Source organism: Penaeus monodon, chromosome 38 (genome assembly GCF_015228065.2).
Source record: "Penaeus monodon isolate SGIC_2016 chromosome 38, NSTDA_Pmon_1, whole genome shotgun sequence".
Taxonomy (NCBI): domain Eukaryota; kingdom Metazoa; phylum Arthropoda; class Malacostraca; order Decapoda; family Penaeidae; genus Penaeus; species Penaeus monodon.
The window spans coordinates 1,180,102-1,207,601 of record NC_051423.1 but is presented as its reverse complement, the minus strand read 5'-3'; the positions used below and the strand labels follow the sequence as shown (position 1 = coordinate 1,207,601).

At 47.7% G+C, this 27,500-nt stretch overlaps 1 protein-coding gene across 6 annotated transcripts in view; it reads right to left on the bottom strand.

The window, feature by feature from the left end:
- LOC119597151 (serine/threonine-protein kinase 3-like) overlaps positions 1-27,500 on the bottom strand; it is a gene marked incomplete at its 3' end in the record, with an annotated part of 43,457 nt that overhangs the window by 6,350 nt on the left and 9,607 nt on the right. Inside the window, 3 exon segments of one of the 6 annotated variants that reach the window (XM_037946669.1) lie at positions 1,723-1,764; positions 5,167-5,766; positions 18,215-18,291. In XM_037946669.1, the coding sequence (XP_037802597.1) occupies positions 1,723-1,764; positions 5,167-5,324 (200 nt within the window). 6 annotated transcript variants of the gene reach the window in all.

Below are 27,500 nucleotides of genomic sequence, written 5' to 3'. Positions count from 1 at the left end.
CTATTTCCATCCATCTAAATACTGAAAATGACGAACGCGCGTCGTATCCTCAGGAAGAATTCTCAGCAGTACCCCCACTGCACCAGGATCGAACCCAGAAATGTGTTATGGACTGCCAACGCCAACCGCAATAAACTTTAAAATAGACACAGACCTTTTTTTTCACTACTATTCACCGTCAACTTTTACCGCAATAAATCCGGATACAAACAGCCTGTCACTATCATTCACCGCCATTCACTCTCAACATCACTCGAAATGATCCTCAGCAAAAAAACACGAACGGAAAAAAAATATATTCACTGTCATCACGTGACCGAACAGCGCAAACATGCACTCAACTCTCTGAACCTATTTTCGAGACATTCGAAGCTGATTCAGGCCAATCAGCGTAGAATGAGAAGGACTGAGAGGGTTGTAGATGTGGTCGTAGGGGGGGGGGGGGGAGACCTGAATCGTCTTAAGCAGTTCTGAGCAGAGCCAAGCCCAGTCGTGAGCAGTCCTGAACACTCGTGGACAGTTATGAATCGTCCTGAACAGTTATGAACAGTCAGGAACAGCCCCGTACAGTCTCAAGCAGTCCCATGCATCCTTGAGCAGTCTTAAAAGAGCACTAAACAGTCCCAAATGTTCTCACACAGTCACAGAGTCTGAACAGTCCTAAATAGCTCTGTGCATTTATAGGCAGTCCTGACCCGACCTGGCCAGTCCTAAAAATTCATGAACTGATCTAAACAGTCTTGACAGTCATGAACTGTCTTAAACTGGCAGTTCTAAACATTCCTGAACAATCTTGAGCAGTCCTGATCAGTCCCGAGCAGCCCAGAACAGCCTTGTACAATGTATATTGCTAACCACTACTGAGCTGCCCATATAACGTACATTCCTGATTACTACTAATTACTCCTGACCTGCCCTGAACAGCCCTGAACAGCCCTGAACAGTCAGAACAATCCTGAACAACAGCCAAAGTTCAATGTACACTCCTGCCCATTCCTGACCATTCCTGACTTCTGGCCAGTCCCAGACAGCCCTGAACAGTCCTGAACAAACGCCAGAGTTCGCAAGCAGTCAAGAGTAAAAAAATATATATATCTTCAGCGAGGTTTCCAACTACAAGACGCAACACGATTATCGGCTCTTAAGCGAATCGAAACATGAAGGTGGGAAAAAGACTTCCGCAGAATTTATAACTATCAGCTGTCACTCCGTTATCTTCTGTGCTATGTCTTGTTCCTTCCTTCATTCACTCTTCGGCCAATTGAGCTTGATTTTTGCCCCTTTATCCCCATCATTAACCTCTTTCTTCTCAGTTATCCATTTACTGTCTTCTGGTAACAGTAACAGAGAAAAATGCAATCTTCCATTAGTATCACTTAAGGATAAAAGTATAAATAGATAGAGAGATAGAAATCGCCAAGTTTAAAAGACAAACAGTTGAAACAACAATCATATAAATAGAAAATACAAAAAATCCAATTATTCTAACTGCTTCCATTTAGATGCAACTCCCAAACTTTATAAACAGAATTAACTTTTAAATCAAATTCACATTTACATCCCATTTAGCCCCAGCTCTTACGTAACGAGAAAATGATGGAGCAAAACAGAGTAGCGTGTAGCAAGTTCATCACTTTCTACCTAACGACGTAGGTGATGTGGCTGAAATCATGTTGTAAGAACTCATTGACAAGAAAGGGAAAGAAACGGTTTATTACTCACCCATTTTCATTCTGTTCTTCACTGTGTTTGGTGTGTGGCTCGCTGGAAGAGAGAAAACAAGGATTAGATGCTACAGTCTGTGATTCTGGCGTCCATACACTTATTTACACATACATTTTCTCTGGTGCACACACTCCATCACTCACCCACCCACTCACTCTCTCACACTCTCTCACACACTCACACACACACTCACTCACTCACTCAATCACTCACTCACTCACTCACTCACACTCTCTCTCTCTCTCTCTCTCTCTCTCTCTCTCTCTCTCTCTCTCTCCTAGCATACAATATGTATCTGCATGTGCTTGAATGCAGGCACATTAACACTGATAGGCAATATCTATACGTTAGGCAATAACTAATGCATATGGTAATAAAACATAATATAGTGGTGATTATTGGTGATTATTATTGGATGATGATGATGATGATGATGATGATGATGATGATGATGATGATGATGATGATGATGATGATGATGATGATGATGATGATGATGATGATGATGATGATGATGATGATGATGACGACGACGACGACGACGACGACGACAAAGATACCGATGGCGACAATGACATAAACAACAACAAACTACTTATCACAAAGGAATAGCCAAGTGCATTAAAATTCAAATGAGGCATAAATATTTACTAGTCTTACGAAAATCACAAACGCCACTCCCATCCCACGGTTGACCCGGCGCTGTGGGTCCAAGAGCAAACGCATTCCGGGCTGAGAGAGGCCGGAGACGTTTGTTTACACCCGATCAGCTGATCCAAATATTCCCACGTGACCGGTTTGCAAAACGTTTCTCTTACTCCAAACGTTACTACGGTGGGGTTTTATACTTCATTATACATTATTCATTATACACCATGGTGCTGATAATGAAGGTCTTACTATTCATCAATGCACTTTACAAAAAAATCCACGCCAGAATTTAGGCTCTCGAGACTTCCTTGTACACGCGAACGTTTCCCTAAGTGGCGTTTCGTTCTGCCAATCTGAAATTGCAGGCGTTTTTTTCCGGTGATTGTCTTCGTGCCGTTGCCTTATTATCTTTATTATCTCTTTTCTCACATTTTGCGTGAAAAAGAGGATTAACAATTAATTCTAGCCACTGCTGGATTCTTCAACAACCCTTTTAACAGTTACGCAAAGTCATTTTTTACCCAAACAACAATTTAACCAATTTTACTTTCCCTCTTTGTCTTCATCTCCCCTTTCTCTTTCTTCTGCTTCGTTTCATCCCGACGGCCATTCTACCAAAACCTTATTTTATCCGGACACCACATTAACCGAAGTTTATTCTTTATCCGAACAACAATTCTACCAAAGCTTTTTTTTTCTTCACAGACAATGACCCACACAGAATTCCCCAACTCCTTCCATCTATCCAGCGCAACAAAATAAATAAACAAATAAAAAACAAATAAAAAAATTAAAAAAATCGCACCAAGACCCAGCCTACAACCGTCGCTCCACAGGCCTTGTAGTAATTGTAGATCCGGCAAGGAGGACCTCGTACTGAGACATCCGTTCCCACACGATAGAGAGCCAAGGCTTCGGGATTTACGTGGGACGGTGTTGCCTAACCCCCCCCCCTGCCCCGGCGGAGCCCGAGATATCAGGGTTCTCTATAGCGGCGTCGCTCTGAACAGATCGGGGAGGAGCTGGTGCAATTACGAGGAGATACTGCAATGGGAAAACATTGCACTGATGTCAAAAGAGCAACAGGAAAATACTGTACTAAAATAAAATGCCAAAATCGTAATTACAGGGAAAATTATCATCCTACAAGAGTAAAAAAAAAAAAGGTTAATATCGAAAGAAGGAAAAAAATACTCTAGTAATGCGCACCATTGTCCTCTATAATTTTTCTTTCGTAGTTCTTTATATTTTGAAAAGCTTAATCAAATCCAATACCAAATTCCCCTCTGATCAAAGTGAAGATAAAATCACAAGGGGAGGATATTAAAAATAAACCAATGCAATAAACCAATGCAACCTTGCAACCTAATTTACCCTCACAAAATACACTTAAGACATCGAGTGCAAACCAGAGACATATCACGTGACCAACTGGCCTCAAACGGAATATTAAAAAAAAGAAAAAAAGTAAGCCTAAGACAGTAAATGGAATGGAATATCCGCTATTTTAGTAACATGACATGGCGATGATGCGAGAGCAGAGGATGAAGGTAAATAACAAAAGTAATGGACATGTGACGGTGATCCTGGCGTTCATGATAATGTTGACGGTGGTACAGATGATCATCATGCTAGTGTTGATGATGGTGGTGACGACGAGAAAACTCAAAGAAAGATGGGGGCAAGGACGATAAAGATGGTGATTACGGCGCCGGGATGGTGTGTGTGTGACAAAGAGAGGTGTAAATATGGCGTGTTCGTCTGCGAGTGCGTCTGCGAGTGCGTTCATGTTGCTGACGGCCTCACCACAAGACGCTTTCGAAACCCCTGCGGCATTACGCAAACCTTCCTACATTTTCCTTGTAAATTAGACCGTCCAGCGCCTATGTATTTCCTGCTTTCAGCGCACGTGCATTGGCTGCATGCGGCATAATACGAGTAAACGAAGATCTTCGACAAGAGATCAAAAGGAGGTTTATGACCATGAATATCTCAGTTAATTTTAAAGTCAACTTTACTTTTTTTTTCAAGAATTAATCTTATACATATCTGGGCATCTAGCGTCAAACACGCTCACAAAAAAACACTGCGCACTGCACCACAAGTAGGCCAGAAATCTTCAACATTTAAATACCACTCAAACTACGAACATCTAAGCTCTATTTCCAGATACTTCGCACTTACGCGTCGAACCGGGAGCGTCTTCCGTCCCAAACAGGACGGCAAAACAATCCCCGACAAACAAGGAGGGGGACTTCCTTCTCCGCCGTGATAGAAAAAAAAAATAAATAAATGAATAAAAAAAAGAAAATCTTTCGTCATGACGACCTTGTCATAGTGACCTTACAACAAAGGATTCTAATTTGAACGTCGAGGCTTCTGTCACCCTGAAGCCCCGATGTCAAGGACGAATGATTTTTTATGATACTAATCTCGATTCCTTTGCATTTCTGAAAAAAAACTCCATGGCCGTGACCGAATATCATTAGGTGGCTTTTGGGGCATTCCTTTTTGTTTACAAGCGAGCATGTTTGTTTACAGGATTATGGATATGACGAATACCAGATCTTATGTTTATTATATACTCAAGACTGCACGTCATGTTTCTTAGTGGGGCGCTAACGTCATTAGTGGTATTCATGTATAATTCCGCATAAGTGTTCCACCGCCACGATACTCGTCGCGACGTCGGGCCTCCCTTCCCAAAGCTCAACAGCGTCACGTGGGGCACAGAGGGCGCGGGGGGCGTCGCCCGCACCGCCCGCTGCGCCCAAGCCGAGTGCGACATACCCGTTGAGGAGAAGACCCGCGGCGGAGGCGGGCGCGGGCGGGGAGGACACGGGCCTCGCCGCCCGCCGCTTGCCTTGCCGCTTGCAGGTGTGGCAGTGGATGGTGGGCGTGATGCCCGGGTACAGCAGCTTCTCGCGGAACTCCAGGCTCTCCATCATGCCTCCGAGGGAGGGAGAGGGGAAGGCGGGGCCCCGCTGCAGGAGGGGCCCCGAGGGACGCGCGGGAGGGACCCAGGGGGACGCCAGCAGGAGGCGATCCCGCGGACGAAGGCGAGCGGGCGCTCTCGGGGCTCACATCGCCTCGCGGCTAGTCCATGGCGTGGGCGTAGGGGCGCCGCGCCCAGCTCAACCTGGCTCACTCGGGGTCCTCAGTGTCACAGGTTCAACTCGGTCACAGCAGCGCCACTGAGGCTCAGTTCGATTCCCTTAGGCACGGTCCTCAGGCACTGGACACTCGCCTCGCCAACACTGAAGCGCCGGCTCGCTGCTCCTCGGGAGGACCTACACGATCGCGGAGGCGAATAGCTCCTGCAACGCACGACACGTCACGAGGCTGAGGCGCTTGTCGATACAACCATAACAACTATCATAATAATAGTTACTGTAATTAAAAAATAACAACAAACAATAAAATAACACAAATAAAGACGAAAATAACACAAGTAATGATGACAAGATAATACGAAGGCGACCAAGAGGCCCAGCTATGCCACCACCGACGGCAACAAACGCAGCAGCAGGGCCAGCAGCGCGTGCAGCAGACCGCCCTTTCCCTGCTGGCTCAGACGCCGGCAAGGCCACGTCACGGCCCGCCCGCACGGCCCGCCCGCACGGCCCGCCCGGACAAGGGACTGAAGGTGCACACAACGCGGCGATCACGCGGCCTGGAGTTGGGACTCGTGTCGGTATGCGCGGCTCGAGGCTCAGGTGATGCACTGCCTGCCTCCTTGCCTCCCTCCCTTCCTCTTTCTTTCTTCCTCTCCTCGTCCCTTGCTTTCTCCCTCTCTTCCTTTGCTTTCCATCTTCCTTTCTTCCTCCCTTCCTACCTCCTGTTACTCCTCCCTTCCTATCTCCCTTTCTTCCTCCCTTCCCATCTTCCTTTTCTTCCCCTTTCTCCCCCCTTATCCCTCTTCCTTCCTTTTTCCTTCCTCCCTCCTCTATTCTCTTTCCTCTCTTCTTACTACTTTCTCTCTCTCCTTACTCCTCTTTTTCCTCTCCTGGCCCCCCCTTCCCTAAACCTTATCCCGTCTCTCCCTCTTCTGAGAATCATCTCCCTTTTTAACTCTTTTCTTCCTCTCCCTTCTTTCAAGTTCAATCTTTCGTTCTCTCTTTCATTCGCCCTTTCCTCCCCCATTTTGGCTTGAGAACGTTTCATTAACAAACCTCTCCTCTCTCCTCCCTCATCTCTCTATCTCTCCCTCCCCCCTTTCTCTTCTCTATCCTTTCTCTTCTCCCCCCTTCTCTTTCGTTCCTCTATCTCGTTCTCTCCTTCTCGCCTCTCTCTCTCCCTTTTCCTTCTGTTTCTATCAAATTCTCCTCTCTCTCTCCTTCTCCGTCTCTCTCTCCTTCTCCGTCTCTCTCTCCTTCTCCGTCTCTCTCTCCTTCTCCGTCTCTCTCTCCTTCTCCGTCTCTCTCTCCTTCTCCCTCTCCTTCTCCGTCTCTCTCTCCTTCTCCTTCTCCTTCTCCTTCTCCTTCTCCTTCTCCTTCTCTGCTTCCCTCTCCTTCCACGCCTCCTACTCCCAACCTCTCTCTCTCTCCCTTTCATTCCTCTCCTTCTTATCCTCTCCTTCTCATTCCCCTCTCCACGTCACACATTCCACAGCACTCAGTCCAGCCCCCCCCCCTTTCCTTCCCTCGGTGAAACAGGTGTGTATCAGCGCCCCCTCCCCCCACCCCCTCTCCCTTCCTCCGTCGACACCTGTAAAACCACAGCGACATCGGGAGAGAGAGAGAGAGAGAGAGAGAGAGAGAGAGAAAAAGAGAGAGAGGGGAGAGAAGGAGAGAGAGAGGAGAGAGAGAGGGAGAGAGACAGAGCCAGAGACAGAGACAGAGACAGAGACAGAGACAGAGACAGAGACAGAAGACAGAGACAGAGACAGACAGACAGAGACAGACAGAGACAGACACAGACAGAGACAGACAGACAGACAGAGAGACAAAGAGAAAGAGACAGAGAGAAAGAGAGACAGAGATAGAGAGAAAGTGAGAAAGAGAGATAGAGAGATAGAGAGAGAGACAGAGAAAGAGAGATATAGAGACAGAGACAGAGAAAGAGAGATAGAGAGATAGAGACAGAGAAAGAGACAAAGAAAGAGAGACAGAGAGAAAGAGAGGGGGGGGGGGCAAAAAGGGGCGAGAAGTGATGGTGAAAAGAGCTGTGGGTGGGGAGGGGGGGGGGTAGAGGGGTGTCAAATTGCCGGAATATTCCTGGCAGTGACTCAGCCTGACAGACACCCCGCCAAGGTGCCACCCCATCACATACACATCCGCAGCGCACACAACCACGCAAACATACAAAACTCACACTCACACACTCACTATCACTCACACACACACAGACACACACACACACACACACACACACACACACACACACACACACACACACACACACACACACACACACACACACACCCACACACACACACACCATCATTCACTCTCACCACTCATCCTCACACACACACACACACACACACACAAAACACACCACACCTCAGAGTGAGTGAGTAGTGAGTAGTAGTGATATGAGTGCGTGAGTGATGAGTGGTGAGTGATGAGTGATGAGTGAGTGATGGTGGGTGGTGGGGGTGGGTGGGTGAGTGAGTGAGTGAGTGAGTGAGTGTTTAAGTGTTTGAGTGAGTGAATAAGAGAAAGAGAAAGAGAAAGAGAAAGAGAAAGAGAAAGGGAAGAAAAGAGAAAGAGAAAAGAGAGAAAGAGAAAGAGAAAAAGAGAAAAAGAGAAAAAGAGAAAAAGAGAAAAAGAGAAAAAGAGAAAAAGAGAAAAAGAGAAAGAGAGAAAGAGCGCGCGAACACCTTTCCTCGCGGCCTCTGCAGGCGAGTGCAACCGAGGCGCCGAGGGCCAAACATACACCGGGAACACGCGCGAGTGCCAAGCAGGGGCAGGGGTCATTAGTGCCGGGAGCGACGCCGTGACTGCAGAGCCAAGAGGGGGGGGGGGCTCTTCCCGGTGCCACGGTGTCTCCTCACTCTCACCGCGCCGCCTCGCATACTGGCACTCTTAGCTACAGTTGGGCACCCACACACAGCCGCACTTTGGCACTCTCGGGCACTCGGGCTTTCAGACGTTACATTCATTCCTAGGTACACTTTGAGGCATATTCTGGCACTCTGACGTAAATTACATTTCTCTTAGGCACACTGGCGCTATCAGGCACACTTTGGCACTCTTAGGCACTGACACGCCGCACGCCGCCTGCTCTCCACTCGTGCGGGCGAGCAAAGTGTAAACATATCAAGGTCGCCTCCCCTCCCTCCCCCTCCCTCTTCCCCTTCTTCTACCCCCCTCCCCCTCCCTCTTCCCCTTCTCCCCTCCCTCCCCCTCCCTCCTCCCTTCTTCTATCCCCCTCCCCCTCACTCTTCCCCTTCTACCCCCCCCCCCTCCCGCTTTGAGCAACGAGAGTGAGAGACCGAATAAACAGCAGAATAAATCGTGTTGCTCTTCCTCTTCCTCGTCTTCTTCGACCTTTTGAACTTTTCTCTTTTTCTCTATTCTTCCATCCAATTCCATCCCCCTTTCCCCTTCTCTCCCCTTACCTCCCCTTCCTCTTCTCCTCCTTTCCACTTTCCTCTCTTCCTTTCTCTTCCCTCTTCCCTCTTCTAAACCTCTTCTTCCACTTTTCTCATCCCCTCTTCTCCACCTTCCTCCCTCTTCCACCTTCTCATCCTCATTCCTTCCCGTTCAAATCTCCCTTCACCTCCCCCCTTATCCTGCTCCCCCTTCCCTCCCCTCCCCCATTCACCTCCCTCCTCGCCTTTCTCCTCCCCTTCCCTCTCTCAACCTTCCTTCCCCCCTTCACCCCCACCCCTCCCTCCCCTCCCCCCTTCACCTCCCTCATCCTTCCTTCCCCCTTCACCTCCCTCCCCTCCCCTCTTCACCTCCCCCCTTATCCTCCTCCCCTCACCCCCTCCCCTCACCCCTTCCCCTCCCTCTTCCCCTCCCTCCCCTCCCCTGCAACCGAGCCCCCCGCAGAGCCGCCGCAGACCCGGCCGCCGAACCGCCATCCGCCGGGGCGTCGGGGGAGCGCCAATTCCCCGTCGCGAAATCTCCCGCAAAAAGAGAGAGAGAGTAAAAAGACGATAACTAATTGACAAGGAAACAGAAACAAAAACAGAACAGAATGCGACCAAAAACGTGCCAGACAACTAATTCAAGATTAAACGAAGCAAATTCACAATTAAGGGAAAAGAAAAAAAAATGCAGGGAGAATGGAAAGAAAAAAAACTAATTCACATGTAAACGCAAAGAAAACCAAAAACTGCAGAGAGATTCCGAGAATAAAAATGGAAAGTAAGAAGAGACGATAACGAATAATAATAATAATAATAATAACAATAATAATAATAATAATAACAATAACAATAACAATAACAATAACAATAACAATAACAATAACAATAACAATAACAATAACAATAAAAACAATAAAAAAATAATAAACTTCATAGTAATAAAAACATAATAAAAATTAAAAACATAATAGTAATAAAAATCACAATAACAATTAAACACATAATAATAAAAAACATAATTATAATAAATGAATATATAAACAAATAAACAAAACCACACCAACCAAATTTGCAGAAACCGAACCAGAAAGAAAACAAGGGTAAGCCTGAACCGCCTCCGCCTTCTTTTTTTTTCTCTTTCTCTTTCTTTTCCTCCCCCCCGTTCTTAACTTAATCTCTTTCTCATCTTTTCTCCCCTTTCTCTTCTTTCTCTCTTTCTCGTCTTTCCTTCCTCTCCTTTCTTGCCTCTTTTTCTCTTTTCTTCTCTCTTTCTCTCATTCTTTTCTTTCTCTTCTTTCTTCCCCCCTTTCCTCTCCCTCTTTCTCCCTTTCCTCCTTTCCCCCCTCTCTCTCTTTCTCCTTTTTCTCTTCCTTTCTCTCCCTCTCTCTCTCTCTTTCTCCTTGTCCCTCTCTCTCTCTCTTTCTCCTTGTCCCTCTCTCTCTCTCTTTCTCCTTGTCCCTCTCTCTCTCTCTTTCTCCTTGTCCCTCTCTCTCTCTCTCTCTCTTTCTCTCTCTCTCTCGTTCTCTCGCTCTCTCTCTCTCTTTCTCTCTCTTTCCTTCTCTCTCTTTCTCTTTCTCTTCTCTCTCTCTCTCTCTCTCTCTCTCATGTCTCTGGTCTGATGTCTTCCTCCTAAATTTCTCCTTTACTCTCTTTTTATCTCTTGTCTTTACCTCCCTAGTCTACTGTCTCTCCCTTCTTTCTCCTGTTCCCCTTTTATCTTATTTTTTCTTTCTCTTTTTTAAACACATCTCTTCTAATGACTTCCCGCCCCCTTTTTTCTCCTTTATTCCCCTTTTCGTCTCCCTCCCCCCATTTCTCCTATTTCCTTTTTTATTGGGGTCCTTCCCCGTTTCTCTTTTTTGTCCTTTTTTCTCTTTCCTGCTTTTCTTTCTCCTATCCTATCTCGCCTTCTGGTTTCTATCTGTTTTTCGTCATTGTTTTTTTTTACTTTCTCTCTCTACCGCATTCTCTTTTCTTCTTCTTCTTCTTCTTCTTCTTCTTCTTCTTCTTCTTCTTCTTCTTCTTCTTCTTCTTCTTCTTCTTCTCTTCTTCTTGCTATTTATCTTGCCTTGTCCAATGTTGTTTTATTTCCTTCTCTACATCCCTTTTCCTTCATTTTCATTATTTTATTTTCCTTCTTTTTCAACTTTTCTTTGTCCTACTCGTTCTTCTCTTTCTCCCTTTTCCTCATCCCGTTCTTTTTCTTTATCTCCCTCCTACCCTCTTCTTTCTCCTCTCTCCTCTCTCCTCTCTCCTTTCCTCTCCTCTCTCCTCTCTCCTTTCCTCTCCTCTCTCTCTCCTTTCCTCTCCTCTCTCCTTCCTTCTCCTCTCTCCTTACCTCTCTCCTCTCTCCTTTCCTCTCCCCTCTCTCCTCCTCCCTCCTCCTTCCTCTCTCCTTCTCTCCTCTCTCCTTCCTCCTCTCTCCTCTCTCCTCTCTCCTTTCCTCTCCTCTCTCTCTCTCTTCCTCTCCTCTCCCCTTTCCTCTCCTCTCTCCTTTCTTCTCCTCTCTCCTTTCCTCTCCTCTCTCCTTCCCTCTCCTCTCTCCTTTCCTCTCCTCTCTCCTCCTCCCTCCTCCCTCCTCCCTCATGTCTGCTAGTGTCATTGAGGACATAAAAATATCACCATTCAGGCAGATCTCAAGTCCCCCCCACCCCACCCCACCCCCCCCCCACCCTGTGCCACCTCCTCCATGCTTTCATTCACCTTCCTTCTCCCTTTTCGCTTGCTCTGTTCCCCCTTTTTCTTTTCCCTCTGTTTGTCTAAAAAAATTGTTTCCTTTGTGTTTTCTTCATTTGAATAATCTTCATTCTCCCTTCTCCTCTTTTCGTCTTCTTCGCTCTCTCTCCTTTTCCCTATCCTCTTTCACAATCCTGCTTCTTTCCTTTCTCCTCGTTCTTTTTCCTTTATTCTCTTTCCGTCTTTCCCTCTTCCCCTTTTATTCCTGTTCCGATTTCTTCTCTTCTCTTCTTTCTTTCCTTTTCACATTGCCTATTTGAGCTTCTATTTCATTTTCTCCTCTCTCTTTCTTCTTCCTTCCCCTCTTTCTCTTACCCCTCCCTTTTCCCTTCGTGCTCCGAGCAACTTATATCGCAGAATCAAAGGTGTAGCGCGAACCGTCCGCTTTGGTAAAAAAAGGGAACCATAAATAAATGAAATATAGAACACTCAACTGGATAAACATGGTGCTCGGAGAGTAGGGAGGAGGAAGGAGAGGAGAGAGGAGAGAGGAGAGAGAGGAAAAAAGAGAGAGAGGAGAGAGGAGAGGAGAGGAGAGGAAGAAGAAGAGAAGAAGAAGAGAAGAGGAAGGAGAAGGAGAGGAGAGGAGAGGGGGAGGAGAGGAGAGGAGGAGAAAATAGAAGAGGAGAGGAGAAGGAGAGAGAGAAGAGAGGAGAGAGAGGAAAGGGAGAGGAGAGGAGAGGAGAGGAAGAGAGAGAGGAAGAAAGTAAGAAAGAGGAGAGAGATAGAAGAAGAAGAAGAAGAGAGGAGAGGAGTAGAAGAGAGACGCAGACAAGCAGCAACATGCAGACTGACGATGACATAACATTCCTTGCATACATGTCTGTGTAAAGGCATATTTGTTTACTGTATAAAAATAAAAAATAAAAAATAAAAAAAAATCCATGTTCATTCACAAATCGCCAAAGACCAATAAAATTAATTACTTCAAAATCGTACAAAAAATAATATATCTCATCTCAGGCAAACGACTTTCAAACCACACCAAAAATCACCCCCCCCCCAATCAATATCACTCAAACGAAACGACCTTTCAAAACCCACGCGAAAACCCCCCCCCCCCCCCCCGCGCCCGCCCTTTCCTCGCATCACCTCAGAACGAAGCCCCCTTAACTCGGGTGCTTGACCGACGAACACGCGGCAGTGGCGTAATGACCATCCTGCCCGTCCACCCCCTTCCCCCCCCCCTTCCCCCCCCCTCGCCCCAGCCCCCTTACTCCGTGTCCTAACACACGAGTGTGAGACTCTTACTCCCTGCCCCCCCCATCCTTCCCCCCCCTCCTATCCCCACCACCCATCCGTCCTAACAATACATTACCACTCCCCTCCCCTTCCCCTCCCCCCCTCCCTTCCCCCTCCTCCTCTCGCCTGATACAATCTTACCCTCCCCCTACACCCATCTCCCCTCCCCCCTCGCTTCCGCTCCTCCTCCTGGCTCGCCCTCGATGTCCTCCTCCTCCTCCTCCTCTACCTCCTCCTCCTCTCCTCCTCTCCTCCTCCCTACCTCCCCTCCCCTCCTCCTCCTCCACCTCCTTTCCCCTTCCCACCCGCCCTGCCCTGCCCTGCGACCTTGGAGTCCTCCCCTTCCTCGCACCCTGCACCATGCATCCTGGCCCGCCATGCACCCTCTGGCCCGCCATGCACCCTTCTCACACTCGCCCCGCCCCCCGCCGTGGCTTCAAACTGGCTTCGCTCTCCCTGCATTTAATCTTCTTTTTTCTACTGAGGTGGCACGGAAGGCGAAGGAGAAACGGAAAGGGAGAGGGAGGGAAAGGGAGAGGGAGGGAAAGGGAGAGGGAGGGAGGGAGGGAGGGAGGGAAAGGGAGGGAGAGGGAGGGGAGGGAGGGAGGGAGGGAGGGAGGGGGAGAAGGGAGAGGGGAGGGGAGAGGGAGAGGGAGAGGGAGAGGGAGAGGGTAGGAGGGAGAGAGGAGAGTAGAGGAGAAGAGAGAGAGAGAAAAGAGAGAGAGGAGAGAGAGACACAGAGAGAGAGAAGAGATATAGAGAGAGAACCAAGAGAGAGAAGAGAGAGAGACAAGAGAGAGACAGAAACAGTAGAGAAAAGAGGAGAGAGAGAGAGAGAGAGGAGAGAGAGAGAGAGAAGAGAGAGAGAGAGAGAGAGAGGGGAAAGTGAGAGAAGGAGAAAGAGAGAAAGAAAATAACAAACTGAAGTAGAAACGGAAAAGAAAATGAGCAGCAGCAAGAAGAGACCAAGTACACAGCGAAGAGAGAGAAAAACGAAAGAGGGAAGAGGGACGGAGGAGAATAAGGCGGCGGCGAAGGAAGCGAAAGCGCGGAGACAGGAATGCACTGGCGCCGATTCCTGCCGAGCCGCGTTTCCCTCTTCTGCTCCGCCCGATTAAAAAACTCGACCCAATAGACATTCTTTGAGGGGGGGGGGGGGGGAAGCGCCGCGGCATGCCCGAAATCCCTGTCCTTCCGAGCGGCGAAAACAAACACACACACACACACACACACACACCCACACACACACACACACCACAAAAAAATCCAAATTCCCACCACCAAAGGTAAAAACAAAGGGGAAATTTAACCCCCAAATTCCCCCCCCGGGCCCCCTCCCCTCCCCTGCCGGGCCTTCCCCGACCCCTTTCCCTCTTTTTGCTCCCCCCTTAAAAAACTCCCCCCTTTCCTTTCCTTTATTTTCCCCCCCCCATTTTCCCGCCCCTTTTTTCCCCCTTACAGCCCCCCCCCCCCACCCTCTCCCCTCTCCCTCTTTCCCCCCCTTTTCCCCTTTCTCTCCCCCCTCCCCCTTTCCCTTCCCCCCCCTTTTCCTTTTTCCCCCCCTTTTCCCCTTCTCCCCCCTTTTCCTTTCCCCTTTCTCCCCTTTCCCCTTTCTCCTTCCTCTTCTCTCCCTCTTTTTTTCCCCTCCCTTTCCCTTTTCTCCCCTTTTTCCCCCTTTCCCTCCCCTTCCCCCCTTTTTCCCTTTCCCCCCCTTTCCCCTTCTTTTCCTCCCTCCCCCTCTCCTTCCCTTTTCCCCTCTCCCTCTTCCCCTCTCCTTCCCCTTCTCTCTCCCCTCCCCCTTCTCCTTCCCCTTTCCCCCCCCCCCCCTTTTCTCCCCTTTCCCCTCCCTTCCCTTTTCCTTCCCCTTCTCCTTCCTCCCCCCTCCCTCCCCTTTTCCTTTTCTCTCCCCTTCTCCCCCTCTCCCTCCCCTCCCCTTTCCTCCTTCTCTTCCTCCCCCCTTTTTTCCCCCTTCCTCCCCTTTTCCCCCTTTTTTCCCCTCCTCCCTTCCCCCCCTTTTTTCCCGTCCTTTTTCCCCCTCCTTCTTCTCCCTCTTCCCCTTCTCCCCCCCCCTTTTCCTTTCAGTAGAGCAAAAAAACAAAAAAACAACATCAAACAGCTCAGCAAGGGGCCCGACAAAATGGACAGTTTGTTTTTTTTTTTTCCCGCAGTTTTTGGGTCGAGTGCGCGAACGAGACAAAGAACCCAATTCCTCTTCAGAGTATCAAAAAAAAAAAGAATTTTAAAAAAAAAAAAAAAAACTTTGGGGAATCTTTAAAAACCCGGGAAGGGCCTTTTTTTTTTGAGTGCTTTCAAAAAAAAAGACCCTTTACCCTGACCTGTCCCCCCGATCACCCTTTGCTTCGCCCCCCGCTTCCCCCCTCCCTCACCCCTTCCCCTGCCTTCCCCCACGCCACCCCTTTCCCCCACGAAACAAAAAAAACTAAAACCCTTGCCCTTTTTTTTCCCCCTCGAACCCCCCCTTAAAAACCACCCTTTCCCCTTTTTCCCCCCACCTTTCCCCTTTACTAGGGTTTTCCCCCCTTGGGTTCAAACCCTTTCCTTTTCCCCCGACCACCCACCCCCACCCTCCAAAAAGGGGCCTCCCCGCCACCTTTCCCCACGATCACTCTTGCTTCACCCTTGCTTCACCCTGCCTCCCTCGACCACCTTCACCCTGACACCCTTTCCCCCCCGCCACCTTTTTTTCCCCGATCACTCTTGCTTCCCCCCTTGTTCAAACCCCGCCTCCCTCGACCCCCTTCACCCTCACGGGGGGGGGGGCCCCAAGCCACCCTTTTTCCCCCCGACACTCTTGCTTCACCCTTTTCTTCAAACCCCGCCTCCCTCGACCACCTTCACCCCGACACCCGTCCTCGAAAGGGCCCCCTTTTTTCCCCCGATCACTCCTTTTTCCCTTTTCCCCTTTGCTTTCACCCCCGCTTTCCCTCCCGCCCCCCAAACCCCCCCCCCACCTTCCCAACTCCCCCCTTTCCCCCTCACAGCCCTCCTTTTACTTTAAAAACCCCTTTTCCCCCCTTCCCCCCTCGACCACCTTTTACCCTCAACGCTGGGCCTCACCCTAAAACTGGCTCCATGCTTTTCCCTTTTCTTCACCTGCCTCCCACTTCACACTTCTTACTTCACCCTGCAACGTGTGGGAAGAGGAGGGGGAGGAGGGGGGGGGGGAAGGGGGGAAAGGGGGGAGGGGGGGGGGAGGAGGAGGGAGGGAGGTGGGGGGGGAGAGGGGGAAGAGGAGGAATGGGGAGAGAGGGGAAGCGGAGGAAGGAAGGGGGAAAAGGGGGGGGAAAAAAAAAAAAAACAAAACGGGGGCCCCGGGAAAGGGAAAAGGATTCCACTCCCCTCCGCCTTTCCCTCCCTCCTTTTGTTCCTTCCCCTCCTCCCTCCTTTTTTTCTCGCCTTTTTTCGTCCTACTCCTTTCTTCATCCTTTTCCTTCACCCACCCTCTCCTCCTCTCGTCACTCCTTTCTTATCTTTCCTCACGCCTCTCTCGCCTCTCCTCACTCCTCTCTCGCCTCTCCTCACTCCTCTCTCGCCTCTCCTCACTCAGCATTCCTCCTTCCGCTCTCCTCACTTATCTCTCTTCTCTACTCCCTCCTCACTTCACACTCCTCACTCCCCTCTCATCACTTCTTACCCTTCATTTCTCTCCGCACTTCTCTCACTTCCACATTTGCATCCTCACCTTGCGACGGGAAACGCCCTTGCATCTGTGTGTGTGTGTGTGTGTGTGTGTGTGTGTGTGTGTGTGTGTGTGTGTGTGTGTGTGTTTGTGTGTACATATGTACGTATGTATGTACGTATGTATGTACGTATGTATGTACGTATGTACGTATGTATGTACGTATGTATCCATCTATCTATCTCTCTTTCCCTCTCTCTCTCTCTCTCTCTTCCCTTTTCTTTATCTCGTCCTTCTCCCTTTCTCTTTCTCTTTCTCCTCCCTATTCTCTTTCTCCACCTTTATATACTTCTTTCTCTTTCTCAAACTTCCTCTTTCCATTACACCTTCTTCTCCTTCCCCTTCCCCCCCCCGTTCCCCCACTCCCCATTCCTCTCTTCCGCCTCCCCTCTCTCATCCTCTCTTCCTCCTCCCCTCTTCCTCCTCCCCTCTCTCATCCTCTCTTCCTCCTCCCCTCTCTCATCCTCTCTTCCTCCTCCCCTCTTCTCCTCTCTTCCTCCTCCCCTCTCGTCCATTACCCCATACCTGCTCATTTCATATAAAAAATGCGCCTCTTCCCCCCGCGTTCTTTGTCCACCCGATCCCATCCACCTATTTACTCTCCGTCCCCCTATCTATCTCTTCCTCGTTGCACCTCATCCCCACTTACCCTTAACCCCTCCCCCCCCTGCTCTACCCCCTTCTCATGCACTACCCACATACCCTACTCCTCATGCCCTACCCCCTCGCGTCTTACCGATCATGGCCCTCATGCCTTAACCCCCCTCATGCCCTTCCCCTCATGCCCTGGTGCCCTCCCCCCTCCCTGCCAGCGCCCCTCTGCCGAGCGAGAGTGCAGGGCGGAGGTTCGCGAGCACCTCACGCTCTCGTTATCTCACAGCTGTACGTACATATCGCGTCAGGATGTTACGTACTGTAAATATCGCCATACTCCCTCGCTGCTATAATGGGAGGGGGGCGGGGGGAGCTAGGGGGAGGGAGGACACTAGGGGGTTTAGGGAGGAGACTAAGGGTTCAGGGAGGGGGCTAGGGTTTAATAGGAGGGGGCTAGGGGGGTCTGCAAAGGGTCTAAGGGGTTATGGGAAAGGGAGGGAGGTAAGGCTTTTGCATATGAACTCTCACACAACACTTTTTATAATCTATTTTCAGCTTTGATGGCGGCGTCAACAGCATCGAAATCCAAACACCAATCACACGTGACTTTTCACTTTCGAGTTTCTTTCTCCTTTTCTTTCCTTTTACTTTTTTCTTTCTTTCTTTCTTTAGACATTTCCCGACATTTCTCATCCTCGAAACACTCCGACCGCAAGAGGAAACGTCAGAGCCCACTCATCACTGGACACTTCACCCTTGCCGCCTTTTTTTAAGGGGAGAGAACATTCTTTTCCGTTCTGCACTTTCCCCTTCCGGGTGCTCACTTCCGTCGGACCCGAGGGGGTAATAATCTACATCGTGCTCTGCGGCCGCACTTCACAATCACCCTCGCATTAGCACAGACCACAGCACATGGCTTCACTCCGGTCACTCGCGCCCTTCGGCACACGTTGCGTTGCGCACGCCCACTGCACGCCCTTCCCGCCCAGGTATCCGAGGGGCAACGAACCACCACGACGGCTAACCGACACACGCGGGAGGCGCCGCCGCCACAGAGAACGAGAGACGCACGTGCTCGCGGGAGGGAACCGCACACACCACTGACCCGCTCTCGCCACCACAACACAACACCCGGCCGTGACTCACCGCCCTCCCTTACTCAGCTGCCCCCTCCCGCCCCTCCCGCCCCTCCCGACCCTCCTCTACCCCCTCCTGCCCTCGGCTCGGATTCCCTCCCTCCTTCCCTCCCTCCCTCTTTCTATCCCTCCAGCTTCCCTCCAACCCTTCCGGTTTCTTCCCTCCTCCTCTGCCCCTCTTTTCCCTCCCTTCACTAGCTATACTTCCCTCCATCCCTCCAACCCCCCATTTCCCTCCACCCCTCCACCTTCTCTGATGATCTTCGTTTCTTTTTCCATTCATTCGCCCTCCCTCCACCCCTCCGGATCCTTCCCTCCACCACCTTAATCTCCCTTCCCCTTCCCCCACCTCCCCTCTCACATAGACATCCCCTCCCTCTTCTTTTCACCCTCCGTACCTTCCTCTCCTTCTCCCCCTTTCTCCCCCTCAACCATTATCCCCTCTCCTTCCCTCCCTCCCATTCACTCAGCCATCCCTCTCCCTCTATCTTCTTCCCCCACCTCCCCCCCCACACACAGTCATTCCTCTCCTGCTCACTTCACCCCCTCCCTCTCTCCCCCCACCCACGCGAAGGGTCCCCCATTCCCTCCCCCCCTCCCCCCACCGCCCTATCCGTCCATGTGGTGCCTCACACCTGCCTTCCCTGATCCCACAGAAGTAATTTTGTATATTTGCATGTGCGAATCATCCCCCTTATCTGTCTCGCCTATCCAAGAATCCGCCGACGTTCCTCTGCACTTGCTTCTTTGAACGTACCTATCCGGTTTGTTTGCCTCGTTCAAACGTTCGGGTGGTTCCCGAAGCCTTATCTATCCATTCTTCGCCTTGCGGTTCGGTCCTTTCTGTTGCCCATCATTCTGAAAAATACTCGACCTACTCTTCCCCAACACCTTCTTCTCCATCCTTTTCTCCCTTACACCTTCTTCTCTTCCTCCTTCCCTTCTTCTCCTCCTCTTTCTCCTCACCTTCCTTCCCTTCCTTCTTCTCCTCCTCTTTCTCCTACACCTTCTTCTCTTCCTCCTTCCCTTTCTTCTCCTCCTCTTTCTCCTACACCTTCTTCTCCTCCTCTTTCTCCTTCTCTCCTCCTCTTTCCTCTACACCTTCTCCTTCTCTCTTTATGTTTCTCATGGTTATCTCTTCCTTTCCGTCCATATCTATGCATTAGGACTTTTTCCTTTGCCGTTCTGTGATTTCCTTTCCGTTCACTTCCACGGACTTCCTTTCCGTTCACTTCCCTGGATAGGAAAAGTTCTCTGTTCACATGCACGATTATGTTACTTCCCTTCTGCTCATCTCCATCGCATCTGCGAAATGGGAGATATTTCCTTCCCATTGCCGTTCACACTGACGGATTGAACAACTTCATTTCCGTTCGCATCCATGGATTGAACAACTTCATTTCCGTTCGCATCCATGGATTAGACAATGTTCATTCCGTTCGCATCCATGACTCAGGCGATTTCCGATCCGTTCACATCCATGGATTAGGAACTCTCCATTCCGTTCAACCAACGATTTTTTTTTCCCCCCCCACGTCATGCTTCGGTGTCTTCCTTTTTTTTCCCCTTTTTTTTCACACCCCCCTCCTTTCCGTTTTCTTTTTGGGACTTTTTTTTTCCTTCGTTCACCCCCTTTTTTTTATTTTTCCCCTTCCTTCCATCCATTTATTTTCTTTATTTTTTTTTCCCCTCCTTTAAAAAACCTAAATTTTTTTTTCCCCCGGCCCCCCTCGTCCTTACTCAAAACTTTTTTTTTTTTTGCCTCCTCCTCCGCCCTCCGCCGCCTGCGAATACCACCCTCTGTTTTTAAAACTTTTTATTTCCCCCCCCCCTTCAGTTCTGCTGGGGTTTGGATCCCCCTTTTTTAAAAAAAAAGGTTTTTTTCCCCCCAAAAAAAATTTTCCAGAAAAGAAAAAATCAATCAGGAAAAAAAGCAGACAACACCAACCTTTACCACCATTTCTTTTTTTCAGAAAACCCCCCCCCTCTCTTTTTCCCTCTCCCCCCTTTGTTTTTCTTTTTTTCTTCCCTTTACTTTTTTCCCTTTTTTTCTTTCCCCCCCCCCCTTTTTTTCCCTTTCTTTTTTTTCCTTTTTTCCCTTTGTCCCTCTCCCCTTCCCCCCCTTTTCCCCCCCCCCCCTCCCCCTTCCCCCCCCCCCCCTCCCCCCCAAAAAACCCAAAAAAAAAGCCAGGCCCCGGGTTGGGTTTTGTTGGATTTTTTATACCCCCTTTTTTTTTTGTTTTTTTTTGGGGGTTTGGAATTTTTAATTTATTTTTAAAAAAAAAAATAATTTTTAAAAAAAAAGTAAAAAATAATTTTAAATATCTTTTAAAAATTTTTTTGTTTTTATTTTTATATTATATTAATTTATAATTATATATTATTATTATATATATATATATAATTTTAAATTTATATTATTATATATATTATTATATTTTAAAATTAATATATATAATTTTAATATATATATTTTTTTAATAATTTTTTATTTAAAAAATTTTAAAAATTTATAAAAAATTTTTTAAAATTTTTAAAAAAATTATAAAATATTAATTATAAATAAAAATTTTTTTATTTTTTTTTTTTTTTTTTTTTTTTTTTTTTTTTTTTTTTTTTTTTTTTTTTTTTTTTTTTTTTTTTTTTGTTTTTTTTTTTTTTTTTTTTTTTTTTTTTTTTTTTTTTTTTTTTTTTTTTTTTTTTTTTATTTAAAAAATAATTTTAAAAATAAATTTTTTTTTTTTTTTTTTTGGTTGGTTGTTTGTGGTGTGGGGGGTTGGGGGGGTTTTTGCTTCTGTTGGGGGGGGGGTTTTTTGTTTCTTGCTTTGCTTGGGGTTTGGGGTTTTTCTGTTCTTTTGTTTTTTTTTTTTCTTTTTTTTTGGTGCTGTGGTGTGGTTCGTGGCTGGCTGTTGTCTGGGCGTTTGGTTGTTGTTTGTGGTTTTTTCTTTTTTTTTTTTTTTTTTTTTTTTTCTTCTTTTTTTCTTCTGTTTTTTTTTTTTTTCTTTTTCCTTTTTTTCTTCTTTTTTCTGTTTTTTTTTTTTTTCTTTTTTTTCTTCGGGGTTTTTTTTTTTTTTTTCTTCTTCTTTTCTTTTTTTTTTTTTTTTTTTTTTTTTTGTCTTCTTTTTTTTTTTGTGGTGGGTGTGTGTGGTGGGTTGTGTGGTGGTTGGGTGTGGTGGGTTTTTTTTTGGGGGGGTGTGGGTGGCTGGGGGTGTGGTGGTGTTGGGGGGGGTGGTGGGGGGGGGGTGGGGGTGGGGGGGGGTGGGGTCCTTTTTGGGGCCCCGGGGGGGGGGGTGTCTGTCGGTTTTGGGGGCTTGGGGGGGGGTTTGGGGTGGCGGGCGGGGTTTTTTTGGTTTTGGGTTTTTTGGGGGGTTGTTCTTTTTCCCCCCTTTTTTGGGGCGGGGGTTTTCTTTGCTTCGGGTTTGGTGGGTTTCGGGCTTCTTCGTTCTTTTTTCTTTTCTTCTTGGGTTTTTGGGGTGTCTTTTTGGGTTTTTTTTTCTTTGTTTTTGGGGGGGGGGTTTTTCCCGGGGGGGCCCCCCTTCTTTTTTTTCGGGCTTGTCTTTTTGTTTTTTTTCGTTCTGTTTTTTTCTTCCTTTCGTTCTTCTTTGGGGTTTTTTTGCTTCTTTTGGTTGGGTTTTTTTCTCTTTCGGGGGTTTTCTTCTTTCTTGGCTTCTTCTTCTTTTTTTGGGGGTTTTTTTTGGGGGTTCTTTTTTTTTGGGGGGGGTTTTTTTTTGTTGTTTTTGGGGGTTTTTTTTTTGGGGTTTTTTTTGGGGTTTGTTTTTGGGGTTTTTTTTTTGGGGTTTTTTTTGGGTTTGGGGGGTTTTTGGGCTTTTTTGTTTTTTTCCCCTGTTTCTCGGGGCCCCGTTTTGGGGGTTTTGGGGGTTTTTTTCTTTGTTGGTTTTTGGGGGGTGGGGGGGGTTGGGGGTGTTTGGGGTTTTGGGGTTTCTTTTCTTTATTTGGTTTGGTTTTTGGGGGGGGGGTTTTTTTGTTTGGGGGCTTTTTGGGGTTTTTTGGTTTTTTTTTTTGGGGGTTTTTTTTTTGGTTGGGGGGTTTTGGGGTTTTTTTTTTTTTTTTTTTTTTTTTTTTTTTTTTTTTTCTCCTCCCCCCCCCCCTTTTCCCCCCTCCCCCCCCCCCCCCCCCCCCCCCCCCCTCCCCCCCTCCCTTCTTTTTTCCCCCCCCCCGCCCCTTTTTTCCCCCCCCTCTCTTCCCCCCCCCCCTTTCCCCTTTTCCCCTCCCCCCTTTTTTTCCCCTTTCCCCCCCCTCTCCCTTCCCCCCCCTCCTTTCCCCCCCCTTCAAGCCCCTTTCCCCCCCCCCTTTCCCTTCCCCCCTTTTCCTTTTTTTTTAACTTTTTTCGGGGGTTTTTTTTAACGCCAAAAAAAAAGGGAAAACAAGTTGGGAAATAAATTATTAAAATAATAACAACAACTTAAAAAAATAAAAAATAAATCATAAAAATAGAGTTAGAGATTCTAAAAAGTAACAATTGGGGGCCTTTTTGGTGCCGTGTGTGGTGTCTTGTGGGGGGCGTGTGCGTGTGTATATGTGTGTATGTTAATAATAAATATATATATATATAATATATAATATATATATTATATATATATTAATATTATATACATAAAACCCAAATATAATAGACACTACATACATCATATAAAATTATACATCATATTTCCCAAAAAAATATTATATTAAAATATAATTTATTATATATTTTATATATATATTTTAAAATTAAAATTTTTATATATATATAATTATATATAAAACAAACCCCCCATCAACCCCCCCTCAACCCCCCCCCCCACCAACCCGCCCACCCTCCCAAACAGCGATATCCCTTTGCCCAGTACTTATCCGCCACTCCGCCAGGGAAATTTGGACTTTCGGGGGCCCGTCCAAAACAAACGCCCCCCCCCCCCTCCCCCCCTCCCTCTCCCCTCCCCTCCCCTCCCTCTCCCCTCCTCTCTCTCTCTCTCTCTCTCTTCCTCATCCTCTCCCCTTCTCTCCTCTCTCTGCCCCCCCTCTCCTCCCCCCCCTCCCTCTTTTCTCATCCTCCCTCTCTCCCTCCCCTCTCCTCCCCTCTCCTTTTCCCTTTCTCCCTCTTCCTTCTCTCTCCTCTCTCCCCCTCCTCCCTCTTCCTCCTTGTTTTCCCCCCCTCTCTCTCTCTCCTCCTCTCCCCCCCCCCCCCTCTCCTCTCTCCCCCCCTCTCTCTCTTCACCCCTTTTCCCCCCCCCTCTCTCTCTCTCCTCCTCTCCCCCCCTCTCTCCCCCTCCCCCTCCCTCCCCCCCTCCTCTATCTCCTCTCCCCCCCCCCTCCTTTCTCCTCACTCTCCCCCCCCCCCTTTTCTCCCACTCTCCCCCCCCTCTCTCTCTCCAATCACTCTCCCCCCCCCTCCCCCTCTCTCTCTCTCCTCACTTCCCCCCCCCTCTCTCTCTCTCCTCATCTCCCCCCCCCCTCTCTCTCTCTCCTCACTCTCCCCCCCTTCTCTCCCCTCACTCTCCCCCCCTCTTCTCTCTCCTCACTCTCCCCCCCCCCTCTCTCTCTCTCCTCACTCTCCCCCCCTCTCTCTCTCTCCCCTCCCCCCCTCTCTCTCTCTCCTCCCCCCCCCCTCTCTCCTCCTCCTCCCCCCCCTCTCTCCTCCCTCCTCCCCCTCCCCCCCCCCCTCTCTCTCCTCACTCTCCCCCCCCTCTCTCTCTCTCTCTCCCCCCCCCTCTCCTCTCACTCTCCCCCCCTCTCTCTCTCTCATCTCCCCCCCCCTCTCTCTCTCTCCCTCTCCCCCCCTCTCTCTCTCTCACTCTCCCCCCCTCTCTCTCTCTCACTCTCCCCCCCCCTCTCTCTCTCACCTCCCCCCCTCTCCTCTCTCTACTCTCCCCCCCCTCTCTCTCCTCCCCCCCTCTCTCCTTTACTCTCCCCTCTCTCTCTCCTCCTCCCCCTCCCCCCCTCTTTCCCTCCCCCCTCTCCCTCTCCCTCCCCTCTCCCTCTCCCTCTCCCCCCCTCCTCCCTCCCTCCCTCCCTCCTCTCTCTCTCTCTCTCTCTCTCTCTCCTCTCTTTAGTTTTAGACGTGGCTTTTATATGTTAATGATTCTTAATAAAAAAAAAAATAATATATTCTCTTTTATGTTAATTATTCTCATATATTCTTTTTTGTTAAATATTCTTAATTAAAAAGTTTAATATATTCGTTTTTTTATGTTAATGAATCTTAATGAAAAAAAATCCATATATGCGTTTATGTTAATTATTCTGAATAAAAGAAAGGTTTTCATATATTTGTTTTTGCATTAATTATTCTTAATAAAACTGGTTTCATATATTTTAATGTTAATGATTCTTCATTTTAAAAAGTTTCAAATATTTGTTTATTGTGATATTTATTCTTAATAATAAAAAGTTTCATACATTCTTTTTTGTTTTAATGATTCTTTATAAAAACAAAAGAGAAGGGATTCTACAAGGAGCAGTGTCGAGTTTTTAAAAAGTAGATATTTGCAAAAAAAAAGGAAGGAGAGAGAAGGCTAGAACCAAATAACTAGTGATATGCAATTCGTATACTATCGTCCATGCTGTAAAAAAAAATACACATGTATTTCGTGAAACGTTTTCTTTCATCTTGGTTTCAAATCTGTCAGCCAAATGAAACGTTTTTAACCTCAAGTGAAACGTTTATAATCTCAATACACGGAAACGTGCAACGCCAGCTGATTTCTAAGTCACGGTTAACGAAACAGCGGCGCCTGCACCTGCTCGCAACGGCTGCAAGGGGAAACCGGAGGCCCACACCTCATGCCGAAACCGTTATCGTTGATAATACCTACAAACAATACAACACACTTTATAACACTTTACAACCTTTGCAATGCCATTATGGGAGTGAACTAACAACAAACAGAAGTGGATCGCATGAACATAGATTGAAAATAAAAGACAAACTCCTCGTCACTCTTTCCTAAAATAGTGAATAGACAAGTGATCGATTCCAAGAATCAACAAGCACCCACAGATTAACGAAGTTTGCCGAATTTTTTTTCTTTTTTAATAAATACCTCGACATCCACCAATCTGCACGACTGCCTCTGCGTTTAGGCACGTGCGTTTCATACATGGTGTAATAAATGGGGATGAAACGTATCGGAATATACATTACTAAGTACAAACACGTATTTAATTGAAGATTATATATGCGCAGGTTGATTGCGGACGCATTAAGTGTGCGGATATTACAGGATTGAAAAAAAATATATATATGCAACATGCAAGGACGCATGTAACGTGTGACAACATGGTTGCCATGACAACCCCCATGGGAGAGCCAGGGTCATCTCGGCGCTGACCTCAACTCCCCTCCTGCCTTCCTTTCTCTTTTTCCTTTACTCTTTCCCCTTTTCTTATCTTCTCACCGTCATTCTTTCCACCCTTCTTTTCTTACTCTTTTCCTTCATTTTCTTTTCTTTCTTCATCCTTCCTTTCTTCCTCTCTTCCTTCCTTCTTCTTCTCCTCCCTCCTTCCTGTCTCCTTCTCATCCTCTTCCTTCCTTCCCTCCCTCCTCCCTCCTCCTCCTCCCTCCCCCTCCTCCTTCCTCCCTCCTCCTTCCTGCCTTCCTTCTTTCCTTCCCTCCCTCCCACCCTTCCCGCTCTCCCTTCGTTCCTTTCTTCCCTTCCTCTCTCATTATTCCCACGATCTCCCTCCCTCTTTCCTTCCTTCCTTCCTTTCATAATTCCCACTTTCTTTCCTTCTATCCTTCTATCCCTCCTTCCCTCCCTCCCTCTCTCCTTCCTTCCTTCCCTCTCTCCCTCCCTCCCTCCATCTCTCCCTCCCTCTATCCCTCCTTCCCTCCCTCCATCTCTCCTTCCCTCCCCTTCCTCCTCTGAACCCCCTTCGCCGCAGTGCCGCGGTGCCAAGAGGGAGGCGGGAGTGGAGACAGACACACCCTGCGGCATCACTGCCCCCCCCCCTCGGCCTCCTCGTGGCACTAAGTTCAGATGCAGACAGACAGACAGGCGCACACACACACACACACACACACACACACACACACACACACACACACACACACACACACACACACACACACACACACACACACACACACAGATAAACTGGCAGACAGTCAGACATACAGACAAACATGTAGACATACAGACAGCAGACATGCAGACAGACAAAAAGACATACAGACAAACAGACAGTTACAGACAGACAGACAGACAAACAGACAGTTCGTCCATCCGTCCGTCCGTGTTCCTGCCTGCCCGCCGAATTTAGTGGAAAATTTGTCTCCCACCCCCTCCCTTCTCTCTCTCCCTGTCTCAAGCACACACATGCATGAAAAACGACGGACCACCTCATAACCGCCCTCTTAAGCCCACAGCTCCTCAGCGGAAACGAGCGGCCATCCTCTCCAAGCGCGCGTTTCAAAACCGAAGTCCAAACTGGAAGGGACTTGGCACAGGACAGCTCATCCAGGAAATGACTGTCATGCTCTGAGTCCTCCTGCATACATTGTGCCGCGACCCTGGGCTAAGCGTGCGCAAAGATTACACTATCACAAGCCGCGTTAATCCTCTCAAAATAATCCCGGGAATGCCAATAGCTCCTTTGTATCTTGTAGTGCTTTTTAACTTACTATTTCGCTTTTTTCCATATTACAGAAGATTTCGGGTTGATTTGTATATGCAATATAAAATCGATGAAAAAATACTGTATCAAAAATTAAAATACACTAAACATATTGAAGATAAATGTTATGGAAGACAATCAGCATGATAAATGGTAATAAAACTAAATTTTCTTATTTTCTTACCTCTTAAATGCATCATAAAAATGCATTGAATGTTACATAAGCATAAGTACTATGCAACCTAAGTTATTCTTTTCTGTTCAACTTGACAGAGACAAAGAGTGTCAACAAGTGTCTGTCAACCAGTTTTTATCTATTCCAATCTCTTAAGAAATATTTGTAAACTAATCAGGAAAAAATCCACAAGGGTTCTGGTAAGATTAAAAAACGTTTCACAATAAATGTATATCAGATAATAACACACTATCACATTCTGCGATGGATATATATTGCTCTAAATATTTCACAATCTGGCCTTCACAGAACTGACAATCTGAGCTACGAAATGCTCAACATAAATGATTGGGTGAAATATGATATATAATTTCCATTTGTCAT